Source organism: Nematostella vectensis, chromosome 14, assembly GCF_932526225.1.
Source record: "Nematostella vectensis chromosome 14, jaNemVect1.1, whole genome shotgun sequence".
NCBI lineage: Eukaryota > Metazoa > Cnidaria > Anthozoa > Actiniaria > Edwardsiidae > Nematostella > Nematostella vectensis.
Window position 1 is genome coordinate 9,664,764 of NC_064047.1, and position 27,864 is coordinate 9,692,627.

Consider the following 27,864-nt stretch of genomic DNA (forward strand, 5'->3'; position numbering starts at 1 on the left):
TCAGGAAATCTATCATGTGATTCCGTAAACAAGACTGCTGTGCATAAAGATCGCGGTATCTAACTTTCTCAGACGCCATTTTGCACTTGTTGCCTGAGAAACAAAACTATTTTTGCTGTTAAAATTGTTTTCCGAATCTCCAGTAAGTTTGACCTTTTATAGCCTTTCATTTACATTACTTTCCATGCCTTAGCTTTTCGCAGACGTAAATTTACCTTATTAAATGCACAATATATAATGTCACAATTCAACCAATAATCGTGTCCGATTTGGTCACAAGGACACTTTGCCGCTGGAGCTCGCAGGCTCATTTGTCTGACTACCATTTTGAATTTACGTTCGAAGCGCGTGTGAAAGATTTTCTTAAATTTGTCAAGTTTGAAATTGTTTATTGTTTCTATGCGCTGAAAAGAATCTACGCGGAGACATGGAGACAATTTTGGAGCAGCAGAGACGTCTCCATGAAGAACGGGAAAGGCTAGAAGACGCAATGTCTCAGGAAATACTACACAAAATCAGCAGGAAAGCAACCGTGAGTACTTAAATGTTTAGATAACTGTTGGTATTATAAAAGTTTGGGGGATTTGTCAGCGATATCTGGTGGTCTGGTGATCGTTTCTGGCCATATTGACTTTTCCTGTCCAAATGAACCCCATATATGCACCGCAAAGGACACGACATGGTCAGTCAATCAGAAGGCTGTTGTAATGCCATAATTTCCAAATAAACTAGTGAGCAATTCAAGCACAACGGTAAAGTCATAAGTAAAACGTGGCATAATAACAGGAATGTTATAGTATGTTTGAGAATGGCCTGTTATGATGGCTTTGAACAAGCCTGCAAGTTTGATTCATACTTAAAGAGTGTCGATCAACCAGGACTCTTTTGTTATTGTAAATAGTTATAAATACAAAGTTTTATTCGCAAGGAAACTTCTAAATAATTATCTACGAATGAAGTCTAATTAGTTATTGACGATATTTGATTGAAAGTATCTTGGTTACATGCTTGAATTTAGCCAATAGAAATGGATGTTTTGAGTCACTTGGCATAAAATGGCGGTGTGTTTGACTTTCTTTGATAAAAGACTGATTGCCATTTATTAAAAATACTGCTGGGTGGACCGAAATTAATTGGCTTTCAATTTAATTGGAAGTGGGGGGTTGCCAGGTTCTCCCCCCCCAGTTGCCCCCCTCCCCACCCCCCCAGTGTCTTGACCCCTGCTACTGATTTTTGGTGGCTGACATCTGTATTGCAAGGAAATCAAAATAAGTAATTTATTATTTATTTTTTTTCATCATATACATGCACAAGGTTTTCTTTACAAGGAAATCAAAATAAGTAGTTTATTATTATTATTTTTTTCATCATATACATGCACAAGGTTTTCTTTACATTTGCAACTAATTCCAAATATCATTTCAGGGCAAAGAGCAGATCAATGCTGACCATAGAACACGTAATTTGCTAGAGGTAAGTACATGCTTGTTAAAAATTGTGGGTGTTTTGAGGATCAATCAAGTACTTCCTTTTCACCCTCACCAAACTCATTCCTTTTATGATGACAATTGTGATCAGCTTCTTTTAATATGTAATGTTTTTAGGTTTTGATACATCTTGTTTTCTTTTTTAAGAGGTCAGTCATTGCAGCAGAGTCAATGGCAAACTTGTATGAAGACCAAGATGGGTAAGTCCTGGCAAATTAACCAGCCAGAAATCAATTAGGGAGGCAATTATTATGTTTGATGAGCCAGAGAATCAGTCACAGGTCAAGCAGGCAATCACTCAGCCAGTTGTTTTCTAATCATCTTACACAATTCTAATGACATGGTTTAAGCCGCATTGTTACCAGTTTACTTTCGGTCCATCACGTTACAATCCCTGATGATTTTTAATGAAAAATGTGAAAAAAGTTTCAAAATTGTAAATTAAAGTGGGTCTATTGGAAGTTTCTTTGAGGATGTAACTGATAATTTAGAGCAGATGGCCTGATAAATAGTGCGGACTCAAATAGATTCTTTTGTCTCTTGTCAGTTGAGGTTTTCATTGACTCACATCAGTTTATTATCTGTGTTTTATCTCATCTTTTTATTATCTCTTTCTCTCCCATCAGTTTATTATCCTCTGTATCTCTTCTTATCTGTTTATTATCTGCTTCTCTTCTTACCTGTTTATTATCTGTGTCTCTTATCTGTTTATTATCTGTCTCTTTTCACCAGTCTGAGGAAGGAAGAGGTATCATCCCTCTCAGGTCCCAATGAGTTTGCTGAGTTCTACAGCAGGCTGCGGAGTCTAAAAGAGTACCATCGCAAATACCCTAATGAGGTTAGTTTAACTTAAGAAGAAGTCTTTCAAATTGTTTTACACCCATGAGGATATCAGATAGCTGCACTTCTTAAATTAAGTATAGTTTTAGATAAATTATACATAATCTTCTAAGAATGTTATTTTCTTCCACAATTTTATCGTATACTATGTATATTATCAGGGTCAAGAGCCTACAGGGATAACAAGTCATCTCATGCCCTGTTTTGCCTTGTTTGCATATTATAAAGTTAACTTTGTTTGTATGCAAGACACACCTAGGCAAAACAGAATCATCATTTGATGCTGCTGCTTTATCATTTGATGACAGGAATCCCTGCTTTATCAATCTAAACTGTTCCGACTTTATCATTATTTTCTTTTTTTAAAGAATTTATAGACAATTCCTTGATGCAGTACCTTCTCTATCCCTTTTTTGCTTGAAATGCCAGTTGCATTCTCGTTGACTATTGACTTGGTCCTACATTTTCTTCTGCATTGTTTGTGATTGTTTATATGCATTGTTTGTGATTGCTTATGCATTGTTTGTGATTGCTCATGCATTGTTTATGATTGCTTATGCATTATTTATGATTGCTTATCCATTGTTTGTGATTGCTTTCAGGTAGCTGAGCCCATGCAGATGGAATTTCTTCGAATGAAAGAGAACAGAGAAAACAACATTGAGGATAATTTACGTGAGAAAAATATTCTACTTACTAATGTTGAAAGCGATATTTGTACTTTTAATACCAAAGCCATGGCAGCCATGTCACGTCACACTGTAATTAATACAAATACGTCACACTTAAAATTGTACATAAATAATGTATGTTGTTGTGTTTTTTTTTTGTTGTTATATGTTTTACACGGTGTACTTTTTCAAATTTAGCGCTGGTAGAGTTCACCGATGAAGAGGGTTATGGCAAGTACTTGGATCTCCATGAAGTCTATGACAAGTACCTCAACCTTAAGGGAATTGAGGTAAATTCTCAAGACAACGTGTGGGAATCATGAGGAAATAAGGTCTATGGGGAGGGGTGAGGTGGTTTAATTAATAATAATACTCGTTTATTAGTCCTCTCGTAGCCTTAAATGCTAAATTACATGATTCCAATATCAAATATAATAAATAATGATTAATTGATACAATATAATAAATATAAAGGTAGTATGGGCAGTCAGATAGCCAAGGTCAGCGCGTGTTTGTTTGTGAAAAGTTGCCAAATCTATTGGTACGAGTGTTACCATGTTCCTATACAGTCCTTTGACAAAAGGTTGTCGTGAACTGGCTTGGCGACTAAGCAACAAGCCCGCATGTAAGCATGGGTAAAAACCACTGAAGCGCTTAGCTGCACATATCAGTCACCGCATCGGCTTGAAGATATGTGGTAGCTAATATATGAGCTACAACTGTATACTCTTGTATTCCCTTAAGGATTGTTCCAATGTCTTTTTCGTTTGTTTTGTATTTTGTAGAAAATCGACTACTTGACATACTTAGACACCTTTGATCGACTTTTTGATATCCCAAAAGACAAGAAAAACATGGATTATAAAAGGTATTGTTGAGTACAATTTTTTTTCAATATTTTCCTTGATAAAGTGGTAGTTGAAGCAAACATAATTATGAGTAGCACCCACTTATTAATGTTGGAGTTATCCCTTTAAAAATCCCCCTTCCATGTATACTTCATTTTGTCAGTAGCAAGGTTATTCTATATTCCCTTATCCCTTATTAAACTGAATAAGCTTTGGATCAGATTGAGAAGGCATCTTTGAAGGCATTTTTTATAAACAACTCAAAACAGTGCATTTGACATCGCATTTTGCACTGCGAAATTGTCTAGATACCTTGATGATAGTGGGATGACGTTTTACTAATGATTATTGTGTTTTGTTTTAGATATCTAGAGTCCCTTCTTGATTACCTATATGGATTCTGTGAGCGTGTTCAGCCCCTTTATGATCTTACCAAGGTAAAAACAAAAACAATCAGTGGTACAGAAATCTTGTTCAGTTGGGAGCGAATTTCTAAACCCAAACATTATTTCTCTGAATGACTCTAAATCCCTAAACTTTCTCTCACAAACACATTTTAAAACTCTCCCACGTGACTAGTCCACACATCCAAATGTCAATCAACATTGATGTCAAATCGTCAAATGACATTGATGTCGTTTATAATACAACAAAATATACAATTTTCATTTCTCACACTCGAACAGTGTCCATGTGACAGTTAGCTGTGTGAATCCTCCTGACACAATTCCTGAAGACTTAGCAATGACGGACTAACAATTTCCCAAAGGGATGGGTTTTTTTTTATTGAGGTGAACATGTTTTTTTTTTCTAACATTTCAAACTGAGAGGGGGGGACGGCCTCTTTTGACCCTCCCCCTGGATCTGCTCTCCTTCAAAGCCTGCTGTTTTGTTGACAATGATTGATTAATAGATTCTAACTTACAGTCATGTTGTATGTCCTCTGTGAATTTTTAGGAACTCTCCAAGGTGGGGGAAGAGTTTGAAGGGCAGTGGGCTCAAGGAAACTTTCCCGGATGGCAAGTAAGTAGTGTGAAGAGAACAAAAAAAAAAATGTAAATTAGACATGCTTATTGATGCTATATAAACTCATAACTAACAAAAAGGGACTTAACGATCTCGTCAAAAGCTACATCACTTTAGATTGTTTTTTTTTTCAACAATACAATGCCATGTTTCACAGATAACTGAGAAAATACTGAACCACAACATTTTTTGGCCAGGGGGCATAGATTTTGGTAAAATACATCATAAACTTCTGTTAGTTGAATTCCTTTACAATTTGATTTGATTATTCCTAAAAAAGTAAATGCAGCTGAGATGCTGAGCCTTAAAAATGCACTATAAACACAGCTCTGTTTTGCAGTGCTGAAGAAGTCACCTTGAATAGTTTTTTAATTCAATCCATTCTACAATGAAAGTGGCTTCTTTGTATTACTGAAGCATGAAACAATATGGATAAGGATGTTTTCTAAAGGTATTATACTTTATTTTTTTACTTCTTGTTGTTTCAGAAAGATGCAAGCAGCGCCCTTGCTCACACAGGAGCGCATCTCGACCTGTCAGCTTTCTCATCGCCTGAGGTACATGCAGTAACTTCATATAAGTTATTCTCATAAAATAATGTTTTTCTTAAAAAGTTAGAATGTATTTGCTGTCCCAAAAAATCTGGTTGGCTAAGGGTTTATATTTAACCTAGGAACCTTTCAATTTAATCACTTAGTAAGTAAGCCATGTGCCAAAGGTGTCGTTGGTGGATTTTTCAAACCCACTCTGTTTCAGCTTGGCTGATCTTATTAATATTTTCCCCTCTGCATTTGCATGTGCAGAGAGTATATGGTTATAGTCCATTCCATTTTTCATTATAATAACAATGATAAGTGCTTGGCTGTTGCTGAAGTGAAGTGTTTGTCCGTTTTGTAGGAGCTGGCATCATTAGGTCTTGACCGGCTCAAGCAAGCTTTGCAGGCCTTAGGGCTCAAGTGTGGAGGGTGAGTACAGTAGAACTAGACACAGAAATAATTGAGTTGAAACATGTAATGCAGGCCTGCAGCCAGGATGTTGAGCAGGGTGGTTCATTTTTCCATTTAATCGGACCAAATTTCCGGTATATCCCTCTATGTTATTAATAGGGTACTTTTTAATAAAGGGTCGATAATAATCAAGATAATTATTATAAAAAGATTTTTATAGTCATTTTAAAGACATATTGATGTGCACTGTATGTCTCCAGCCAAACGTTATATATTTTTGTTTGCTCCGAGCGGACCTTCAAGCTGGGTGGGGGCTCACAAACCTAATTTAAAAAAATGATAATACATTTCTTACTGCGATGAGGTGTGAAATGCATGCACAGGCCTTTGAAAACGCTTCTGCAAGCCCACAAGTGGCATCGTGGCATCCTCAAATGATTAAGGTGTATGCCACTAGGAAAAAAATGCCATGGTAAATGTCATTTGTGAATTATCAATCATGGCAAAGTGCTGTCAGTGCAAACAACAATTAATGGTGATATGAAATGGCAGTTCTACAACTGAATAAAACCATGGATCTCATTTTGTTCCTACCAAATTCTGAAAAGATATGTGCAAATGTCAACAATACACACAATTAATGGTCAAAGCAAATAGAGCCTCCTCAAAGAAGGCGAATCCTTCCACCATTCTATGTCTATTCTCCCGAACAAATACCAAGTCACACAAAGCATCAATTGTCTTTGGCTAATTGAAGACTTAATCTTAGATTATTATTGATTCATTCATTCATCCATCCGTCCGTCCGCCCATTCATCCATTCATTTATTTAGGCAAATAAACCATTGCATTTTCAATTGTAAACAAAAACCAAGTAGCTGTTGATCAACATTCTTTCAATGCCTCTTTTCCTTGTTCTAGAACCCTTGAGGAGAGGGCCCAGAGACTGTTTTCGACCAAGGGTGTCCCCTTGGAAAAACTTGACCCCTCAGTATTTGCCAAGTCAAGAGCAGGCAAAGGAAGGTATGTATAAACTCTGTAATGCTGTTCACCAGCATGCATTTTCTCTGCCCTCCAAACCACATGGTGGCACAGGCCTTGTCAAATCCTAATGATTACATACTCACATGGTCAACTCCATCTATGAAATATTTACCAAATCAAATTTTCAAGGCCTGGCAGGGAGATAGCTATGACCTCTTTCCTTACTTCCCAGCTATGGCCGGTTATGAATGTTCCTTTTTTTTTTCTTGCAGGGAAAGCTCAGAGCGACAGAAAGATATTGCATCTTATGAAGCTCAAGTCTACCACCTCAGTGAATTACTAGGGGTATGTATAATGTTTTGGGCTGATAAATTTGTATCAGACATTTCGGATGCTAGAAAGTATTTGCATGTTTTTTTTTTACAAGCTTTTGAAAAGGAATTGCATAACATACTAAATTAGAACTTTCGTCAACGCCTTCATTTGTCAACACTTTTAAAGTTGACTGAATGAATGTTCAAGGTGTGTTGGATGGAATTAAACTGTTTGCTGAATAGAAACTGGTTATAGTTTCCATAAGTCAACAATTGTAAGTGAAAAAAAGTGAAGAAAGTGAGGTAACAATACAAAAAAAAATATTTTTTTCCCAGGAACAAAGACAAGCCACAAGAGAAAATGTAGAGAGGAAACAAGCTAGAACTTCAGATGAATTAGAGGTGATTGTTTTATTGATTGACTTGACATAGATAGATATTATTGATATTAATGATCATGATTTTATGATGGTAGTGGTTGTGATGAGGATAGTGGTTATAAATGATGCAGTGGTGATAGTGTTGGCGGCGATAGTGGTTTTGGTTATGGTGGCCTTGATGATGGTATTGGTAACGATGATAATGAGGGGTGGTGGTGGGGGTGGTGGTGGTGGGGGTGGTGGTGGTGGGGGTGGTGGTGGTGGGGGTGGTGGTGGTGGGGGTGGTGGTGGTGGGGGTGGTGGTGGTGGGGGTGGTGGTGGGGGTGGTGGTGGGGGTGGTGGTGGGGGTGGTGGTGGGGGTGGGGGTGGGGGTGGGGGTGGTGGTGGTGGTGGTGGTGGTGGTGGTGGTGGTGGTGGTGGTGGTGGTGGTGATAATGATGGTGATGGTGATAATGATGGTGATGGTGGTGGTGGTGGTGGTGGTGATAATGATGGTGATGGTGATAATGATGGTGATGGTGATAATGATGATGTTAGTGATGGTGATAATGATGATGTTAGTGATGGTGATAATGATGATGTTAGTGATGGTGATAATGATGATGTTAGTGATGGTGATAATGATGATGTTAGTGATGGTGATAATGATGATGTTAGTGATGGTGATAATGATGATGTTAGTGATGGTGATAATGATGATGTTAGTGATGGTGATAATGATGATGTTAGTGATGGTGATAATGATGATGTTAGTGATGGTGATAATGATGATGTTAGTGATGGTGATAATGATGATGTTAGTGATGGTGATGGTTATGATGATGTTAGTGATGGTGATGGTTATGATGATGGCTCAATATCTGCTTCCTAGGAAGAGGAAGAACAGGATGTAGGCCATGATTCAGATTCTGATGATGAGGAAACGGTGCTCTACAACCCTAAAAATCTTCCGTTAGGCTGGGATGGAAAGGTAACCATCTTACAAAATGTGAAACACTGGCCCTCTTACTAATACTACTTAAGAATATATTAGTATAAAGTTACACGGAATACTTGTGTAGCTTGCATAACTGGTGGTTTTCTTGGGTTAATAGGCAGTCCTCATTTTTTAAGACTATATTCCTTTTTGTTAGCTACAAATGCTTTTTAGTGCCAAATTTCAAAAAATTGCCCCACTTCGAATTACCCCTAACCCCCTTTCCGTAAGGCTTAAAATATTGAATTAGTGCTCTCCTTCAAATAAGCACCCCTCTTTAGCACTAGAAAGAGTTATTTTTTTTTTAATATCTATCAACCAAAGACGTGGGCTGAACTATTTATGTATGATTGTCTTGCTTGTTATGATTTCTGACCCTCGCTTTGGCCCTTAGCCCATCCCTTACTGGTTATATAAACTCCATGGCTTGAATATCAGCTACACATGTGAGATCTGTGGCAAGTTTACTTACAGGTATGTGGTGCTGGAGAAAAACTTACTATGAGTATATCTGTGTATAATGTACGTGTATGTACGAATGCACAATGTACGTGTATGTACGAATGCATAATGTACGTGTATGTACGAATGCATAATGTACGTGTGTATGTACGAATGCATAATGTACGTGTGTATGTACGAATGCATAATGTACGTGTGTATGTACGAATGCATAATGTACGTGTGTATGTACGAATGCATAATGTACGTGTGTATGTACGAATGCATAATGTACGTGTGTATGTACGAATGCATAATGTACGTGTGTATGTACGAATGCATAATGTACGTGTGTATGTACGAATGCATAATGTACGTGTGTATGTACGAATGCATAATGTACGTGTGTATGTACGAATGCATAATGTACGTGTGTATGTACGAATGCATATTGTACGTGTGTATGTACGAATGCATAATGTACGTGTGTATGTACGAATGCATATTGTACGTGTGTATGTACGAATGCATAATGTACGTGTGTATGTACGAATGCATAATGTACGTGTGTATGTACGAATGCATATTGTACGTGTGTATGTACGAATGCATAATGTACGTGTATGTATGTACGAATGCATGTGCATGTGTATGCGTTTATGCATAATGTATATGTGTATGCATCTATGCATAATGTATGTGTATGTATTTATGCATAATGTATGTGTATGAACGATTGCATAATGTATGTGTAAGTGTAAATGTGTAATGTATGTGTATGTATAATGTATATCTACTGCGTAAGACAGCCTCCCCTGTTTTTCCGTCCCATTTGGAGGTATGGCAAGTTGTGAGAATAACAATTTTATATGTGTGTAGTGTAAAGTAACATCGAGAGAGTGGATGGAGCAATCAAAAATAGACCAACAAACATTGGTCTTATTTCTTTTTTCAAGAATCCGTTCACAATATATTTGTACCTGCGTAGCGTCATTAATTTCCCAATCACTACCCGTTTGGTTTCATTTATCTACTGCAATTTAAACGCCAATTTCTAAGCCAGAAATAAGGTTCTATATTGATGCTTACCTTGGATTTCTTGCTAAAAACGACGCGTTCTCGTCGTCGTGGTCTTTGCTCAAGTCCCATAATCACTTTATCTTAGCAGAGGAGCGTCGCAAAGTATATTTTTCCACATTTCACTCGGCATCATTTCACAGCCACTCACGCAGGGAAATAGATAATAGGGGACATCTGTTGATCTGTTGTTATTCATTATACGTATTTGGTTATTTATATTACAGGGGTCCCAAGGCATTCCAGCGGCATTTCGCTGTAAGTACTGTAGAACATGTTCAACTTTATACAGCGGCGTAGCCAGGGTTTTTAACAGGAGGGGGCCCAGAAGGCCTCTTTTAGGCATTGTCTCTTGTGTTTAGATAATATCTCATACATTTGCTGTATTTTTGGCTGCTGGAAGGGGGGGGGGGGGGGCCTGGCGGGCCCTGGGCCAACCCCCTGCCAACGCCCCTGTTATACCAATTGCGCTCAACTCGATTTTATTGTAATTACTTGAATACAATTCTACGAAAATCATTGAATTTCTACTAATACAAGGGGTTTATCAGAACTCTAGTCTGTTACTGAGAGTAGGCCCGATCTTCCTATTTCCCGGAATTTCATTATCTTGGAATTGGCCAAAATACAGTGTTGCTAAGAAAAATGGGAACTTGAAATGTTCCAGTACTGGAAGAATCAACCATCCTTGGAATTTCTAATTCCCTCCGTAGGCGAATCTTTTCTGGCTTCAAACATTTCCAAGTAGCCTTTCGCTGATAAGTCTTTTACCAACGACTTCTTTGTTTTGTGTTCTCAGGAGTGGCGACACGCACACGGTATGCGATGTCTGGGAATCCCCAACACCGCTCACTTTGCCAACGTCACTTTGATCGAGGACGCCGTCGCACGTGAGTATTATAATGCACGCGCGAATTGCATTGTGGCATAACGGTATGTGCGGGGTTGATTCGCGGAACCCCCCCCCCCCCCCCCCCCAAAAAAAAAAAAAAAAAACAACTATGATAAATTGATGAAACAAGTCGCTAGTGGGAAGGTGACAAACAAACCAAAAGCGTGAGATTGCTTGCACACCCGTATTAAAGCCGCATTGTCACCAGTTCACTTCCGGTCGATTACGTAGCAATCTCCGATGATTTTTAACGAAAAACGCGAAAAATATTTCAAAATATTGAAAGCAGTGTGTCTATTGGAAGTTTCTTCGAGGATGTGATCGAGAATTTACAGCGGATAGCCTGTTAAATATCTCGGAATCTAATAGATTCTTTTGTCTTTTAATGGTTGAGGTTTGCGTCGCACCTCCGGAAGTAAACTGTTGACAATGCGGCTTTAAGCGATCGTCCGTTTCTTGAGCCTTGAAATCTCTATGTGTACAGCGGGAAGTACCCTGCGTAGCAATTACTTCCGTGGTTTGGAGATGAAAGTGTAACAGAGCGAAAAATAAGGAGGGAGCAAACATTTTTTTGCGAATTTTAACTCACTGATATATTCGATGACTGGTATGATTGTGTTTGCTCGCAGTATGGCAGAAGCTGAAGTCCAGCAAGGCCAGAGAAAGATGGCTACCGGAACAAGAGGTTGGTGTTTTATTGCTCAGGAAAAGTAAGCCCACCAAATAATTTTTTGGCAATCACTTGCAAGCACCCCGCTTTCTCGTGCTATAGAGTCAAGCGATTTGTATTTTAAACACCCAAGCACATTTGAATTATTTTTTGGCGTGGTTGAAAACATGTTGTGAAAATCGCTTGAGCAATGATACGAAGTGCGACGTACGCTTTCGTGGCCAGGGCCGGGTTGCTAGATAACAGGTTAATGCTAACCTAGGGATTATTCCCCTTTTTATCCAATGAAATTTTAGTTTAGCCATATTAATCCCTGCTTTTCTGCTTCCGAGCAACCGGCCCCAGCAAAAACAAAGTTCGAAGAAAAAGAAAGTTAGCATGCGAGAATCACTATTGATTGACAAAACCTTCAAAGCTAGGCAGATTCCGTTGTGCTGATGTGATCTGAAATATTTCTTTACCAAGCTGGTTGACTTGTGACATTGTTGCCAATCAGATGGCACGTTTCTCGCGTCCTAATTAGCTTAATTCACAAACTATCAATGTGGCCACGGTAGCGCGCGTCGTATCAGATAGCACGTTTCTCGCATTCTTATTGGCTTACTTCACAAACTATCAATGTGGCCACGGTAGCGCGCGTCGTATCAGATAGCACGTTCCTCGCATTCTTATTGGCTCAATTCACAAACTATCAATGTGGCCACGGTGGCGCGCGTCGTATCAGATAGCACGTTCCTCGCATTCTTATTGGCTTAATTCACAAACTATCAATGTGGCCACGGTAGCGCGCGTCGTATCAGATAGCACGTTTCTCGCATTCTTATTGGCTTACTTCACAAACTATCAAGGTGGCCACGGTAGCGCGCGTCGCACCTCATTTGAACACTGCAAATTATGGAATGCGAACACGCCTTAAAATGCGAGCATGATAAGCCTAATACGAGCTACGAGCACTTTGAATTCTGAGGGGGGATGTACGCCTACCTGTAGCCTCGCTTGAGGAAGGCTCATCTCCCTGTAGCCGCTTAGCCGCTTACTCGTGATCACTCGCGAGACAAATCCCCTCCGGAGGGGGGGGGGGGGGGGGATACTAGCCAATATCCATCGGACGTATCTTTTAGGATGTAAATTTGGAGCCTTTGGGTATCTTTTAAGGGGTAAAATGAGAATTCGCAAATTTTTCATTTTACCTTTGTATGTTGTAGGGTGCTTTTATAGCTATCGCTCATCTAACTTGTAGCTCATGAAAGAGCGTTAAAACGTGTCAATCGGTGATTTTAGATCACTAACCATCGAAAAAATCACACAACCCACGGTATCTTTTAGGGGGTAGATTCATGCCTAACCACGCCCACTTTAGTATCATTTTGGGTTAAAATATAGCCAAACCACACCCACTTTAGTTTTTTTTTTTTTTTTTTTTGGGGGGGGGGGGGTAGGTTGATTAAAAATAAAAAATAAAAACGAGGATCCCTGTCCCTTTGATATCGGAGTACCCGGAGTATCCTCTATTTGTTTCGATTGAGCGATTAAAGCTCGCTTTTTTTGAGTTGCCCCAAGTCGCCTTCTTTGATATTCTCTAAAAAGAGCGCCCGATCTAATGGGTGTTTATCTCAGTAAGCGAAGCAAACAAAAATGGTTTCGCGGCGAGGTCAGCAAAAGCCGAAAAGACGCTAAAATAAAGTGTCATCAGGTAGTTTTCTTATTTCCCCCACCGTGTATTCTTTCATATATTTTATCTGATGCTATAAGAGTCAGTTCAACGAGCGACAACAACAAATATGACACGATCACTCATGTCACAATTTGATTGTTTGACAGGAAGAGTTCGAGGACTCGGCTGGCAACGTCGTCAACAAGAAAACGTACGAAGATCTTAGTCGACAGGGCTTGCTCTGAATGACGGGAACATGTCACACAACACCATCGACGACGTCGCATCCTTCAAACACCAAACACGCCTCGCAGACATCAAAACTGGCGTTCAAAATTTTATTCCGCTTTTCCTTTTTACGTGACAGACGGTTATATCTTAAGCTGTATTTACACCAAAACCATGTTTAGTTAAACAAGGTTTTTCTTTGCCTGATAACTTGCCAAGTTTCTCATTGTGTTGAATTCTTATACTAGCTTAATGATCGCTTAGTAACATGTACAGCACAGCCTATTCAGTTTTGTTCTTGGTTCTCTCCACTCTTGGGAGTTGAGATTTAAACCAGTTCAATTAAACCACCTTAAAACTGGTGCTGGTGTGAATGCGGTATTACTGTGATTTGTCACACAATCTTATTTCTCACTCTAGTGCTCGTGTTGCGTGACTGTGACAATGCTGAAGGTTCCATGCCATGTATTATTGTATGTGAGTTTATCTTGTATTTTACTTAATAAAGGCCTCACCTTCCATAATGGCTCAAACAATTTCCAGTTGTGGGAGGAGAGCGCTCTCAGATTTTAGACTTTAGACACTTGTAGTGTTAGCATCCGCTATTAAATGAAAAAACGGGAAGTTCCGCCGCTAACAGTAAAAGACACCGATAATTTGATATCTTGCGGGTGGATATTCACAAAACCAATTCTAGCAAACCATTCAAAGAAAAAAAACCCGCACACCTCGCTTGGGATTTCGTCCCTTAGGCTTCGGAGATTACCGTAAAACCGTAATGCACCAGTCAATTGAAACCACGGCGCCCCGACCCCGGGACATAGCGGGGAAATTAACATTCATCTGATGTTAAATGCCCGTTACTTTCCCGGCTACCGGAGCCTGTGACGCTGTTAAAACCCCCGGTTCATGGCCCTGGTGTTTTCCGATAACGTCCCACTATAGAAAGCCATACTTCAATTGTACACAGGAACAGCGGAGCATGTTGAAAAGTAGGGGGCTGACGATTGAGTTGTTTAGTCTTTCTATCTATGATTTTTTTTTCTAAGCGGTGCGGCCTCCCCCTCCTCCCAGCCCCTCCCCCTCCGCGGTGCCTAAGAATAACTCCGCTTACCTACAGACGCAACTTACGGTAAAGCGTTAATTCACCGCCCCCTTTCCCGGACTGTTGAGGGCTTCTGTTAAATCCCCCCCCCCCCCCCCCCCCCCCCCCGGTGGATTAAAGGTGTTAAATCCCCCGCGTGACCGCGTTATTTCCCTGGTATGCCCCGGGGGTCGGGGGGCCGGGCTGTCAATTGACTGGTCCATAAAGAGTTAGTAAATATTATAAACCTCTATACATCTTTAGCGGACAAAAATTCTCTACACGGGCAGTCCAAAACAAAGCGTCTTATCCTATTTGCGTGTATAGTTTACTCTTCTCGATAAAATTTGTTATGTGAGTCTACAAACGAAATCCGGCAAAAGAGCCGATTGATTGACGACTGATGTCTATACAAAGGACGTCCGGTCTCGGCTATTGAATTTCCAAATGTCGTAAGTTAATTAGATTAGCGCCTGGACAGTACGGGGCGGAATTGGGAATACCATTGGTACCAGAAAACTGCCTAACGTCGGCAGTAAATACATAGCATACCGCCTTATGCTGTGAAGCTTTTAAGGTCAAGAGTTTGTCTCTCGCAAGAGTGTTTATGCCTCGAGAGCGTTTTAAAGTGTCTCGATTGGGATTTCAAATGGAGTTTGGTCGACGCATGAAAGGAGATAAAGGCAAGAAGACGAGAGAACTGATGTACACGCACGTAAACAAAGCCAACAGCAATGCCTCTCATCTCCTCTCTAATCAACTCGAACGTCTGGAAGATCAGAAACGAAAGGCTCAGGCTAGGATGGAAGCGGAAACAGCGAGAATTCGACGGCTCAGCTTGCCTAACCTGAGCGTGGTACCAGAACACACAACGTCTTTACCCGGGTCACCAGTTACAAGTCCACATGTAACAAGACGCTATCAGAGTGACGCCCACCGCCTTTCTTTGCCCCTAGCGAGACACGGAACACGATCGCTTCCCTGCTCTCCGCTGACAAGTCCTCAAGCAGTGAGACGCCGCCATAGTGGCTTCAGTAGGTTCTCTCTATCAAGTGCACAACCCGCTCAAATTGATGTTAATAACAATGGCATGCTCAGCCCAAGAACAGTTACTCTTGAGGAGATAACTGTGGTTGATCGAGGAAAAGTGTATATAAAAGCAGGCATCAGTCCGAGAATACTTCGCAGGTCGATGTCACAGACTGTGAGGTCAATTAAAAAACATGTACCCACAGGGGGTAGGGTGAGGAATTTGACTGTGGGGGGTGTTGTGAATAACTCATTGTCTCCTCCTGTCACATTGGATAGCTTGGAAACAAGGCTGAAAATGTTCAACGCTAAACTTGAAGAGTTTAAAAATAGAAAGTCAAGTGATGAGGAAAACAAAATTGCAGAGAATGCTGATAATGGCGATGATGAAGATGATGTTTTCCAGGAAGAACAAGAAGCCCCAAGGCGTGTCCCCAGCGTGCGAACCCAGTCTCTACCCTGCCTGCTTCCAAGTGTAAGCTACTTTAGGGTCCTTGACAGGTCCACCCACTCAGAGAAGCCTACTGGGTTGTTTGATGAGATGAAGAGCTGTACCTATCTACGCATCCCACCACATGCCCAAAAGGGCACTCTTGCACCCATGAGCATCAAAGAAGTGTTCAAAAGTTAAGAATTCAACACTTACAGTACAACACACTTTAGTGTGGCCATAATCCTGATCTGTGCGCGCACCCCCCCCCCCCCCCCTTGACCAAAACTTGGGTCATTCCTTATTAAGGAATTAAATACTATGATTTTTCCATATGATACCTGTGACTGCGCCCCCACCCCCTCTAGGCCAATCCTGGATAAAACTTGGTAAATGTGACCATAGCAAGGGCGGTAGGAACAGAGTTTAAAAATACCTTCTAGCTTGGCTGAAATGTGCCTTGTTTTATTAGTCAGGCACGTTTTGGCTAGCCTATCAGGGGCAGTTCATGCGCCATGGGGTAGCTGCTCAGATTACGCAACGAAACTTGACCAGGTTTTTCTAGTCAAACATGGATAGCATGTTGCAAACAACATTTCAGCCAAATTAGAGGGAATTATCAAACTCTGTTCCTACCGCCCTTGCCGTAGTAGCACGCTTTGCAATATTAATACCCTGAGGGGGAGGAGAGATTTTGAATCTGGGCCAGCATGAGAGGCACTCGCCTCCCTAAAAAAATTGATGTTAGTGTTTCACAATTGAAAAGTATTGGATAAAAAAGCTGCTTTTAATGGATTTATCATCCAGTGGCTAGCTTTGCCTCTGTAAATTTTGATTCAGGCTACAGGCCTGTTCCCTTCAGTGAAAAAATTATTTTGCTGCCCCCTCCCCCCTTCAAAACCCCCAGGATTTCAGTAGGGTTCATGAGAACATTCATACTCCCCCCCCCCCCCCCCCCAGTTTATTTAATGGACACTCCCTGCCATCTGAACCTACGACAAGTTTTTGTAATGGATAATGATAAATCTTAAAGAAATTATAAGGTTATTTTATTTGTTATATAGTTAGACGAATGTTCTGTGACTGTTCAAGAAAACACACAGAGCATGATTCAGACAACAATCCAACATTTATAGGGGGTGGGGGTATTTTGCCCTGCCTAATCTATAAACTCCATTTTTTGCTGATTGCAAGAATACCATGATCATAACTGTATTGTCATTTTATCACAAGTATATCTGAAACACCAAAAATCTTGTTTTATTGTACATTATAAAATACACTAGATAGTTATAATAATAAAACATCAATACTTGAATGTAAATAACATCATTTGCAATAAAAAAAACTAAATTAAAAATCAGGAGAGTCGCTCTGGTATCGTATTGGTTGATTTGATAAATGTGCGCTTCACTTCACTGTTTGCATATAGACCTGACTCCTCATGCCAAGTGTTGTTACCATGGCGACGATAATCATCAACATCTGTGAATTGAGAGTGGCACTTTCTCCACAGAGGGGACATGTCAGGCTCTGGTGGTGGCGTCTTATGAGAAAAATAAATTACATAAGAAAAGATTTGACAACACAAGAGAATATATCCAACCCAATTTATGATTCTTACTAAGATTTTCATCATAGGGAACATAGCTAGAATTTGTCGACAATGGGTGGTCGTGGCTTCCTTGTAGTTGTAGTTAAATACCAAGATGTGTCTACTCACCTTTGCAGGTTCATAATGATGAGGGGAGGTGTAGTCTACTTTGTAAGTGGTGTCTAAGTATCTACACAAAGAGGAATAGATAAATATGAGTATAATCAAATAAGGAATTGTCTTTTTGTTCAGCAATTTGTGATTTAGAGGATTAGCTAGAACAGTAGCTTCTGTTCACTGAGATATTTTCGGCCAAGAAGCAAGGAGTCAGACTTAGCTTGTCACAAAACTGGGAGACTCTATCATCTTGAGTTGGCAGGTATGTACTTTCCTACTGACCTTTTATCATGGTTTGGAGGATGTCTTGGAAGAACACTCCCAAATCCTCTATCTGGAGCTCCTGTGTCCCTGAAAACAATATCACAACTGGAATAAGTTTCACTGACACACACACATATATTCTATATATATATATGATAGAGAGAGAAAGGGAGAGATGGCAAATTGTCTATTTTAACACCATACACTATTTCTTGGACTTTCAATTGACTTTTTCTTGGAATTTATTAGATTAACATTCTGAGTCTCCATCTGGAATTTCTTTCCATAACGTCACAAAAAACCTTTTGAACACCACAAAACAAAGCTAACATAATACCTGTTAAAGTTGGTGTTATAGTAAGAAGACATGTCAACCATTTGACGGCGAGTATCCCGTGTCTGGAAATCTGACTTGAGCTTGACTGCCTGTTCCATCTGGTCATGACTAGAAGTTTTTGGCAGCGACTGGAAATGTTACAAAAAACGTGACAAAAATCATTGGGATAGGTCAATGTCTTCTTTGGCATTTGAGATGAAAATTATTTCTTCTAGATTGGGCAAACTCTCAAACCCCTAGCGTCACAACATGGTAGTCTAGGTGAATGCCTTATCTCCAGATCGACCAACCCATCTTTCTTACCCACGGAGATACTGTAAATTTCGGGAAACAAGACAGTATGATGTACATTATGCCAATATATGTCTCAATCTAGATGTCAAAAAGTCGGCTCTGAGAGAACTCTTGCAACAACATTGCATCTAATGTTTAAAACTTTAAGTCTAAAAGTCTAGCTAGTCCATCCCTGATATAAACCTCTCGTTTTCCTGATTTCTTCTGCCCATCTCTCGTTTTCCTGATTTCGTCTGCCCTTTCCATGCTTCAAGAATAACAGCACCGTATCCTGGATTTTAAGCCATTTTCCCTTCAGTATTTCATTCTACTGCACGCTGCTCTTCTATGTTCTTTCATTTACTTACCCCGTCAGTTACGTCTCCGATCCTTTTGTAGGTCGAATTGTGGAGGTTTCTCTTTTCCGGTAAATAATCCTTGATGTCATATGTTTTAGGCTCTGCTTCCCTTGCTTGGTGCCTGTGCCACAAAAAGAAACATGAATCAAACGTTTACGAAAAGCCTCAACAAAGGTTATCGCCATTATATCTCGAAAGTAAACAACAGAGTAGCTAGAGGTAAACCTACCAGTTGGAAACTAAAGCTGGTCTACTGTAGTCCATGTGATCTGAGCGAAGAAATAGGGATCCTTTACGCTCGGTTCCATCTGGAATATAAGGATTTGTTTTCCCGGACATTGCAAAAATTGCGCTAAAAGCTTGTGAACAGTAAAATCAACGCAACACTAAGAAGGCTTTTGCTGTGAGAGGGTTTTCGAATTTGATTACATTGCGTCCATGACAACGCCTCGATCTCATGTTATCGGAGAGACCGCTGATAGAGACCGCGGATTCAAACATGGCAAACGTGCTGGAAAATCATTTGATGCACAAATAATGTTCTATTGAAGATGAACGGTTCTCGAAGCGCCAAGCATTTAAAACACCTACGAGCTGGCCGGGCCTGCCTCCAAAATGAGAAATATGGCGATGCTTTGGCTCATTTTGTCTTTCTTGGAAATGTCGCTCCCTCGTGGAAGCCCGATATGGAGTCTGACTTTCTGATAGCTTTGTGCAAATGGGTCGACGTTTTGCAATCGCATAAAGAAGTTGGTAAAATAATGACTTGTTTCCAGCAAGCTTTGCAGCTTTACCCAAACAACGAGACTCTGTTGACTAACATCGGCGCGACCCTTCTCAAACTCGGTCTAACGGATGAAGCAGCCTGCATGTTCAGACGCGCAATTCAGCTAAATCCTTCAAGCACAATTGCGAGAGAAGGCCTAGAGAGCGTAGCAAGTGCCCTTGTTGAGCGTTGGCACTTTCGCATGTTAAACGACCGACAGCGCAATCTTGCCTACAAGAAAGCTATCAGTAATGCTGTCTCTAATGGCTGTGATATTGTGCTAGACATTGGAAGCGGATCAGGTATACTGAGTATGTTTGCTGTCCAGGCTGGGGCCAAAAAGGTCTACGCATGTGAGATGTCAAAGACAATGTATGAGCTATCCAAAGATGTATTACTAGGCAATCAGATGGAAAGTTTTATTGAGGTTATACATAAGAAGTCAACTGATTTGCTCATTGGCAAAGACTTACCAGGGAGGGTCTCGTTAGTATGTACAGAAACGTTAGATTGTGGGCTGTTAGGTGAGGGAATCCTGAAGACGATTTCTCATGCATGGGAGGCTCTGCTTCAGGAAAAGAAAAGCATTACATCAACGGAGCAACAGATAGATGGGGTTGTCAGGACTTCAGGTATATCTCCTATGGTCATACCTAGAGGTGCAAAACTGTATGGTCAGGTCATAGAGTCTTCAGACATTAGACATCAGAGCTATTGTCGTCCAAATGTTGCAGGCTTTAATGTGAGAATTGTAAAAGTTATTGGTGGTGAGCAGCTAGAACAAGAAAACACTCACTTGGACCAAGAGGCTATAGAACCCTACACCACAGAATGCCTGGACTCACTGCAAGGGGGTTACAAGCCCCTCACTGAGCCATTTGTTATAACAGAATATGACTTTACTAAACCAAGTACACTGTGCTCAGAGCGCAAACCTCAAGTCATAGTCCCAGTGTCTCAGCCAGGAAATATGGATGCAATTGCAGTGTGGTTTGACTTACACTTAGATGAGACTACAACCATAAGTACTGCACCAGGTAAAGGCTCTCTGTGCTGGGAACAAGCTGTGTTTCCTGTTTATCCTCATCATTTGCCTGGGAAAATGGTGGAGACAGATAATGAATGGCTTGTAAGTGTTGATAAGGGGCAGTCTATTGTTATCAAAGGTAGACTGAATGAAGAGTTTGTAAGCCTTCAGTGCACCAGTATTGAGCCTTCAAATACCAGAAAAGGCAGTTGTGTTGGGGTATTAAACTCAAGGGCTGAGGTCACAGCTATGGAAATCGAGGGAGGCGAGTCTCTGTTAGATTCAAATGTAAAGACCGAAGTGATGGTTGATCAGAGAGGTTGTCTAGCCATTATCCCCCCTCCTCTTATGCTTAAAGCAAATGATGATATCTACCATACAACATGGCGAGATGCCATTGATAGATCAATCAAAGAAATTCTTAAGCAAGGAAATGGGTGCAAAGTAGTCTGCCTGTCTCATGGGGGACTCCAACTACAAGCTCTTGTTGCTGCGCGAGCTGGTGCAACAGAGATCATACTTCCTCATTCTACTAACTGCCTTGCAACAAAGGCCATTAGTGTTGCCAATGGGATCCCTGATAAAGTATTTTATGGTGACATGGAGCTAGAGGATATTGCAACAAGGGGCCAGTCATGGGATTTGCTACTAACTGATCTAGTGGAGCCATCTGGTGTGCTTCAGCCACAAGCTGTTGAAGATATTGTGTTCTCCAAAGGCTGCTTGCTAAGAAAAGATATGAGCATGGTGATCCCTAGTGTGATAACTGTCTACTGCATGTTCATTGAGTCACCAGCTCTGATGAACATTTGCAAGGTTGTTAGTGATGAGAACACTTTAGGGTTAAAGATAACTGATTACATGAATGCTTTTCATGTTTCCACCCAAGTGAATGTAGAGCTCTCATCTCTGCCGTATACACGACTCTCAGAGGAATTCACTCTCTTCACTCTTGATTTCATGAAGCCATCCCAGAAAGATGAGGACTTACTTCAGATGTTAGAGCTGAGTTCTAAACACAAGGTGAAGATAACAAATGATGGAGTTATCCAAGCTCTCCCGTATTGGTTCAACATGGCACTGGATGGTTCCCACACATTGTCCACATATAGCAGGGGTTACCCTGGCTCACACTGGCGACAAGCAGTGTGTGTCGTTACCAAACCAATCAAAGTCTCTAAAGGTGATGAGGTAGTTGTAGAGGTTATGCTAAAAGGAAGCTGCATATCGCTTGTGGTAACCAAGCCCAGTGCTCAGTGATACCACAAACAAGAATTGACATATTTTTGTACAAGTTTAATCAAATATTTGTAAAAAAAAAAACATCACTTTTGCATTTGCATGGGATTATGAACCCATAACCTCGAACCCAGGGGTACCCTGCTAACAGAGCTTTCTTCCGTTTTTTTTCTGCCGGTTCTCTTATTAGTGTCTCGTTTGTAAAATGAGATCAGAATAGAGACGCAACATGGATTAGTGAACTGATAAAAAATAAAAAAAAAACAGGAAGAAAGCTCTGCTAACAGGGTACCCCAGGTGTTACTCAGACTTGCTCACCAGGGAGGTCTTGCATATTTTCTGTAATGAAATCTCAACCATATATTTTTTATTTTTATTATTTTATTATATATGTAGAAGTTCAGTCACATTGTTATTTACTTGATACTTGAGAAAGTTTATTCAAACTAAAAATCAGGTGGGTGGGGTGACATTTTGAGGGATTGAAAATTTTTAGCATGGGTACCGTGAATGATCTAATAAACTCCTTAGTTCTGAAAAGCCTGCTTGCAGGCAGTACTCTGTGTTATTATTGCGAAAAACGCTCTCCGTTTGGTGATCGGGGGCCATCTTGTATTTTAAGCTGCATGGTTCCTGGGGCGAGCGCAAAAACGGACGCAGGGTAGGGGGGGAACCACATGGCTTAAAATACAAGATGGCGCCTGATCACTGAACGGAGAGGGTTTTCCGCGATAATAACACCAAGTACTGCATGCAAGCAGGCTAGAAAAACCCCTATCTTTAATGAACCCTGCCCCTAAGCTTAAAAATTTGTAATGAACACCCTTCTCTAATAAATGCCCCCCATACACTCCCTCCCAGCTTAAAAAAAGTGACAGGAATTTCGGTAATATAAATCAAATTTAATCTGAGTTTGGCTTCTACTGGGTGATACTTATGTCGAGAAACGCTTGCTATGCAGGCTATAATATAGGTGATCCGATTCATAAAGAACGCCCCTTTCTAATAAACGCCTCCTATCTATTGAACACCCCCCTTGGACCATCGAAATCATTTACATTAGGAGGGTGCTGCCAGACCCCACCCCTGCCAATAGGTATCCTAGTTTTTATTTGGTGCCATATACACAGATGTATGCTACAGTCCCAAAATTGCAGATCAACCAAAGGCTGAGTAAATGAGTTTGTTAAGCCAAATTCTGATAGTAAATCATGAAATTCCCTAAATTTGATTGAATGTGCCTTGTTTTGCAATGCGCTGTATGTCGGGCTACAGACAATCCCCGATTTTCTAGTCAAAACCTAACAATACATCTTGCCTGTGCACCCACACTCTCAGCAACTACTGGCTTTCCACATGTATGTTAAGTTATAGCTAGCCCTCCAGTGATATACAAATGAGTTTTATTAACTCAGGTATGTATAATCAAGTAGAAAGTAATGATGCAGAACAGTTATTAGTGTATCACATAGTGCAGCATGCCTTCTCACACAACTAGATTCTTTGTAACAAGCAGTTGAGCCCCCTCCCCTATTGCATCATCGATACCAAGAACGGCTTCATGGGTGTAGCCAGGAGGGTGGCCAAGGCCCCCCTTCTAGCAGCCAAAAATACAATAAATGTAAGAGACAACTAAAATACAGGAGAAAATGCCTTGAAAAGGCCTTTTGGGTCCCCCCCTGTTAAATATCCTGGCTATGTCGCTGGGCTTCTCATGAGAACTGGTGGCAATGCTATTACCAGTTAACCCTAAAAAACCAAGGCACCTTAGCCAAGTACCAGAGCCTCATACATCTATCAATTACCTACAAGCCCAGCTCAATGCTACAATAACTGTGCACAAGAAGATAGTTCATAAAATCTTGCTAGCTACGTTTAGGGCTCTGGAAGCAGGGCCCAGCACCATACATCTGAAAGCATGCAATTCCCCTCTCAGTAAATCAATCACAACAATTGCTCCAATATTTCAATTTATTCCACAAAAGCTACAAGGGCATCTCAGTAGCCATAGCCTGCAAGCGTCTTGTTGACAGACTTGAGCTCATCGGCCTTGTTGAGCTCAGCAGTTTGCTTGAGCTTCTGGACTTTCTTCTTGTGTTCGAAGTACAGTTTAGATTTTGCCTTGCGCTTCTCTTCAAGAGTCTCCAGGATGTCCTGAGAAAAACAAACAGAGGTTAGAACTTGTGGTACTACTGGGTAGATAGTACTTCTATGGTACTAGTCTCGGTTCTTGAGTGGGCTCAGGTGTATGATAAAATGAATAAAATGTACTGCAAATGCCTGTTTCAGAACTCTGGGTGCTTATTTCATTTTTCAGTTATAAAAAGAGACAACATACCTGGTATTTCCATCCGACCTCGTGTGATAGTCTTCCAAGGACACAGAACTAGAAAAAAAACAGGGACAACACTCAGTGTATTGAATAGGGACTATGGAATACACAGATGACAACAAGGATGACAATGGAAATAATTATTTTCAATTATTTTGAGAATTAATTTAAGAACTCAAAGGCATCACATGAAAATCATTTTGCCACATAGATTTTGACAGTCCCCTGATAAACTATAATTAGGAAATCTAAGTTTAATGGTATGGCAAGAACATGAGCAATTGGAATATAAATTTGTATTATTCTGTTAACTTTTGTTTCCAGTTAATATTTGTCAGTTTCTTAAATGCAAACAAAGCAACACCACCATGTTTACCTTGCGTCCAGGCTTCAACCTGATGACCTTGAGAGCCGATGGAACCACCATACGCTTTTCCTGCAGATACAAAACACTGCCATCAGGACACTACACAATACTAGATAATGGCTTAATTATTTATTAAAGCACCCTTCATAAAATGAAAACAGGTGTTTGGGCATTACAGGAGTAAACGGTTTATAGCCCTCTTCATAAAATGCCTATCAATCCGGCACTAAACACCCGTCTAAATGAACACTGAAATGTTAAAGTGTATACCATATATCATATAATAATGCCAACATTATATCTAATAACAGGGCCCATTTACCTGCATAATACATAACATGGTACATTATAAATGGCACATGATGAGTGTTACACAGTTTGCTTGTTCGGTGTAAAAAGTTAGCTGGTTAATTATTACTTGAAATTACTGTATAATCAGCACATATTTCTGGCACAACAGGTGTCCATTGTGGAAACGTTTAAACTATGCAGAGAGGCACCTTTAGGATAGGAAAAAAATGCATAGTAATTCATTAATAGTCGTACGAGTGACTAGTTTACCTTGTCGTATGGGGGAGGGACACCATCAAACACCTTCATACGGTTCATGGCCTCAGTGCCTTTCTTTGTCTTGTGGGGGATCATGCCTTCAGAACATCAACATTAAGGTTACAACTATCAGCCACATCAGTAGAATGTTGCTACAAATATTACTATAAACATAAAGTTTCATGTATAGTTTTATAGCAATAAAAATCAATGGTGGTCAAAGCAAGTTTAAAGTTTTACTTTTTGCCCAGGCATTTTAAACATTTTCCCTGTATCTAAGTGGCCAAACAAAGTCAAAATATAAAAGAAACATCATGTGTGCAGTATTCAGCATTTTTTTTTATCATCTAGTAAAAAATTAGAACTAAAATAAACACAAATTCTAATGCCTGCCGAATAACTTATCTCTTTTGGGTTCTTTCAACTCAAGTAAGAGTTTTTATAAAGAGATTTTGACCACAAAACAGAAATGCTTACTGTAGCAACCACTCTCTTTATATAGTGATCATGGTTAACTGTTATTACATGCTTACCACGGACTGTTCTCCAGAATATTCTGCTGGGTGCCCTGAAGTGGAACGGGCCATGAGAGGGCTTTGTGTTGGTTCGCTTCCGCAAGAAGTCAAGGTACTTCACTGTCAATGTGTAAAATATATTTAAAGTTAGCTAGCCAATTTGTAAGGTCTCATAGAAATAAAAAAATAACATTTAAGAATTCGCTGTAAGCTAAAAAGAACAATCTTAAATTACAAATTTCTAACATAGTAAACAAAAAAAATGTTTATTTTGAACAGAGAAATGAAGCCTGTTATAAAATTTGTACAACCATAACCCAAGTCATTCCCCCCTCTGCAAATATCCCAATTCTCTGACTCTTTTTCTTTCTGGGGGGGGGGGGGGGAGGGGGGTTAATGCTGGACATGTAATTTTGGGTATGAAAGTTATACTTACGTTTGTTTCTGTAGAAGTTTCCACTGATGCAGATTTTTTCACATCTGACAACAACAACACGCTGACCTACATAAACAGAAAATTGTCATGAATAAGCATTTTAAAATGCATATATCAGAGGTTACTGTGTTACAATTATAGAGACAAAGGGTTTATTCTTGAAACAACAACAACAAACTATAATGAAAAGCATGTATAGAAGCACAATTCAAGAAAAAATCACCCATTAGCCTCTGAACTTTCTAAAACTACCTACATAAAATCAAATTGAACATCCCATTTGGTGAGAGAGAATTTGTATCAGGCTATGGAAACAATAACACAGGGGCGGTAAGGGCGGTCCTTGCACGTTTCACAAGTTTCAAAAATCGTAAATCACATTTCACGATACACTGACGACAAGGATCAGTCTTTACTTGGAAATCACAATTCACAATTTTTAAAGAGCAAAGATCACGATTCACGCTGATCAAATTTCGCCAATCACGAATCATGGTTTTCAATTTGTCCTTTTCATGATTTACGATTAACAAGAAAGGCCATTCAAGGATAACAAAAATAACCATTACTACCCCTGATACAGGCCATAGATACTGGTCTACATCACCTATGCAAGTGGCAATACAAGCTACAGACCTGACAGGATGCTCTTGGCTACGGTTGAGGCTAGCCGACCGAGCAAGTGGCCTGCGCCATCAATAACAATTTGCTGAAAAGAGAAATTAAAATTAGGAACCAATTAGATGACAAGCTTTAACCCAGGCTGAGGGGTATAATTTGTCGTGTTATTGAGAATTTGGGAAGAGAAATTTTACCAAGGTTACCTTGAGACATCATTTAAATCAAAATTTTGGCTAAGCTTGGAACACTATTACATACACCTATTTCACAAAAGGTTGTCAGTGCAAATGGCACATGGCGATAGGCATGTGGCAGTTCTACGACCGAAAGTAACTATGTATCTCGAAGAATATGGATAAATCAAAATATTTATCAATTAAAGGTTACCAATGCTTTGCTCTGACATTGCTGGACTTCATTTAACACCTTTTATTTTACAAATAATTAGTACCCATAAGCCATTTGCACTGACAACCTTTTGTGAAATAGGTGTATACATAACAAGAATTAAAACATATTATGGCCAAACATTGTCCATAGTCATGGGAATGGTGCAACTGGGACGGTTAGAGCCAGTTTCAGAGTTTATAAAGCTCACTTATTAGTAACATTCTACATATCCTTACTATTTTTCCAGTGAAAACATAAACATTGACAATAGAAAAGCCATTGAAAACATATAAATATATTCTACGGATATGACTTTCGAGTAATGTCAAAGAAATAAAAGATTTCGAGAAGAACTTGTTACTTTACTATCGAACTAGTTTCATCACATGGCCATCTCAACGAAAAACCGGTTTCAAATACAGCAAACTTAAACTCATATTTTCACCCCATTAGAATTAGTAACTTAACTTTTATTCATCTGTATACGAGCCTTGATAAGTATTTAACCGTATTGAGTGTGAAGAGTGGGTATTATTATCGTTTTCGCGTGTTTCGAAGAGGTTTATTTGCGCCATTTTACCTTTTCGAAGCCCATGGCTGCAAGCGGTGGAAGAAAGAGAGAGAACTTACACATGGGCCGCGAACATGAGGGGCGGCCCGCGGACGAGCCAGGGTCGGAACCTGGGACCACACAGGGAGC

General features: G+C 40.0%; 4 protein-coding genes across 4 annotated transcripts; 2 read left to right on the forward strand and 2 right to left on the reverse strand.

Moving 5' to 3' along the window:
- Nucleotides 1-45: 45 nt before the first annotated feature.
- On the forward strand, nucleotides 46-13,956 carry LOC5500608 (splicing factor 3A subunit 3). Its single transcript, XM_048721900.1, has 21 exons — nucleotides 46-142; nucleotides 413-532; nucleotides 1,426-1,473; nucleotides 1,635-1,687; nucleotides 2,220-2,325; nucleotides 2,930-3,002; nucleotides 3,197-3,288; nucleotides 3,784-3,866; nucleotides 4,211-4,283; nucleotides 4,804-4,869; nucleotides 5,361-5,429; nucleotides 5,770-5,837; nucleotides 6,741-6,842; nucleotides 7,076-7,148; nucleotides 7,454-7,519; nucleotides 8,369-8,467; nucleotides 8,868-8,947; nucleotides 10,219-10,249; nucleotides 10,791-10,881; nucleotides 11,513-11,568; nucleotides 13,375-13,956. The coding sequence occupies exons 2-21, from the start codon at nucleotides 428-430 to the stop codon at nucleotides 13,450-13,452; spliced, it is 1,512 nt and encodes a 503-aa protein (XP_048577857.1). The 5' UTR covers nucleotides 46-142; nucleotides 413-427; the 3' UTR covers nucleotides 13,453-13,956.
- A 3,261-nt stretch (nucleotides 13,957-17,217) lies between these two features.
- LOC5510313 (protein CFAP95) lies at nucleotides 17,218-19,353 on the reverse strand. Its single transcript, XM_001630761.3, has 6 exons — nucleotides 19,152-19,353; nucleotides 18,932-19,043; nucleotides 18,291-18,418; nucleotides 17,972-18,040; nucleotides 17,702-17,762; nucleotides 17,218-17,524 (listed from the first exon to the last, which is right to left on the reverse strand). Exons 1-6 carry the CDS (start codon nucleotides 19,259-19,261, stop codon nucleotides 17,339-17,341), a joined length of 666 nt encoding a protein of 221 aa, XP_001630811.1. The 5' UTR covers nucleotides 19,262-19,353; the 3' UTR covers nucleotides 17,218-17,338.
- A 43-nt stretch (nucleotides 19,354-19,396) lies between these two features.
- LOC5510314 (protein arginine N-methyltransferase 9) lies at nucleotides 19,397-23,180 on the forward strand. Its single transcript, XM_001630731.3, has one exon. The coding sequence runs from the start codon at nucleotides 19,474-19,476 to the stop codon at nucleotides 21,973-21,975; it is 2,502 nt and encodes an 833-aa protein (XP_001630781.1). The 5' UTR covers nucleotides 19,397-19,473; the 3' UTR covers nucleotides 21,976-23,180.
- A 731-nt stretch (nucleotides 23,181-23,911) lies between these two features.
- On the reverse strand, nucleotides 23,912-27,835 carry LOC5510328 (60S ribosomal protein L13a). The gene is made up of 8 exons (XM_001630762.3): nucleotides 27,745-27,835; nucleotides 26,790-26,862; nucleotides 26,154-26,219; nucleotides 25,736-25,837; nucleotides 25,215-25,300; nucleotides 24,663-24,722; nucleotides 24,293-24,340; nucleotides 23,912-24,108 (listed from the first exon to the last, which is right to left on the reverse strand). The coding sequence occupies exons 1-8, from the start codon at nucleotides 27,796-27,798 to the stop codon at nucleotides 23,953-23,955; spliced, it is 645 nt and encodes a 214-aa protein (XP_001630812.2). The 5' UTR covers nucleotides 27,799-27,835; the 3' UTR covers nucleotides 23,912-23,952.
- Nucleotides 27,836-27,864: the final 29 nt, after the last annotated feature.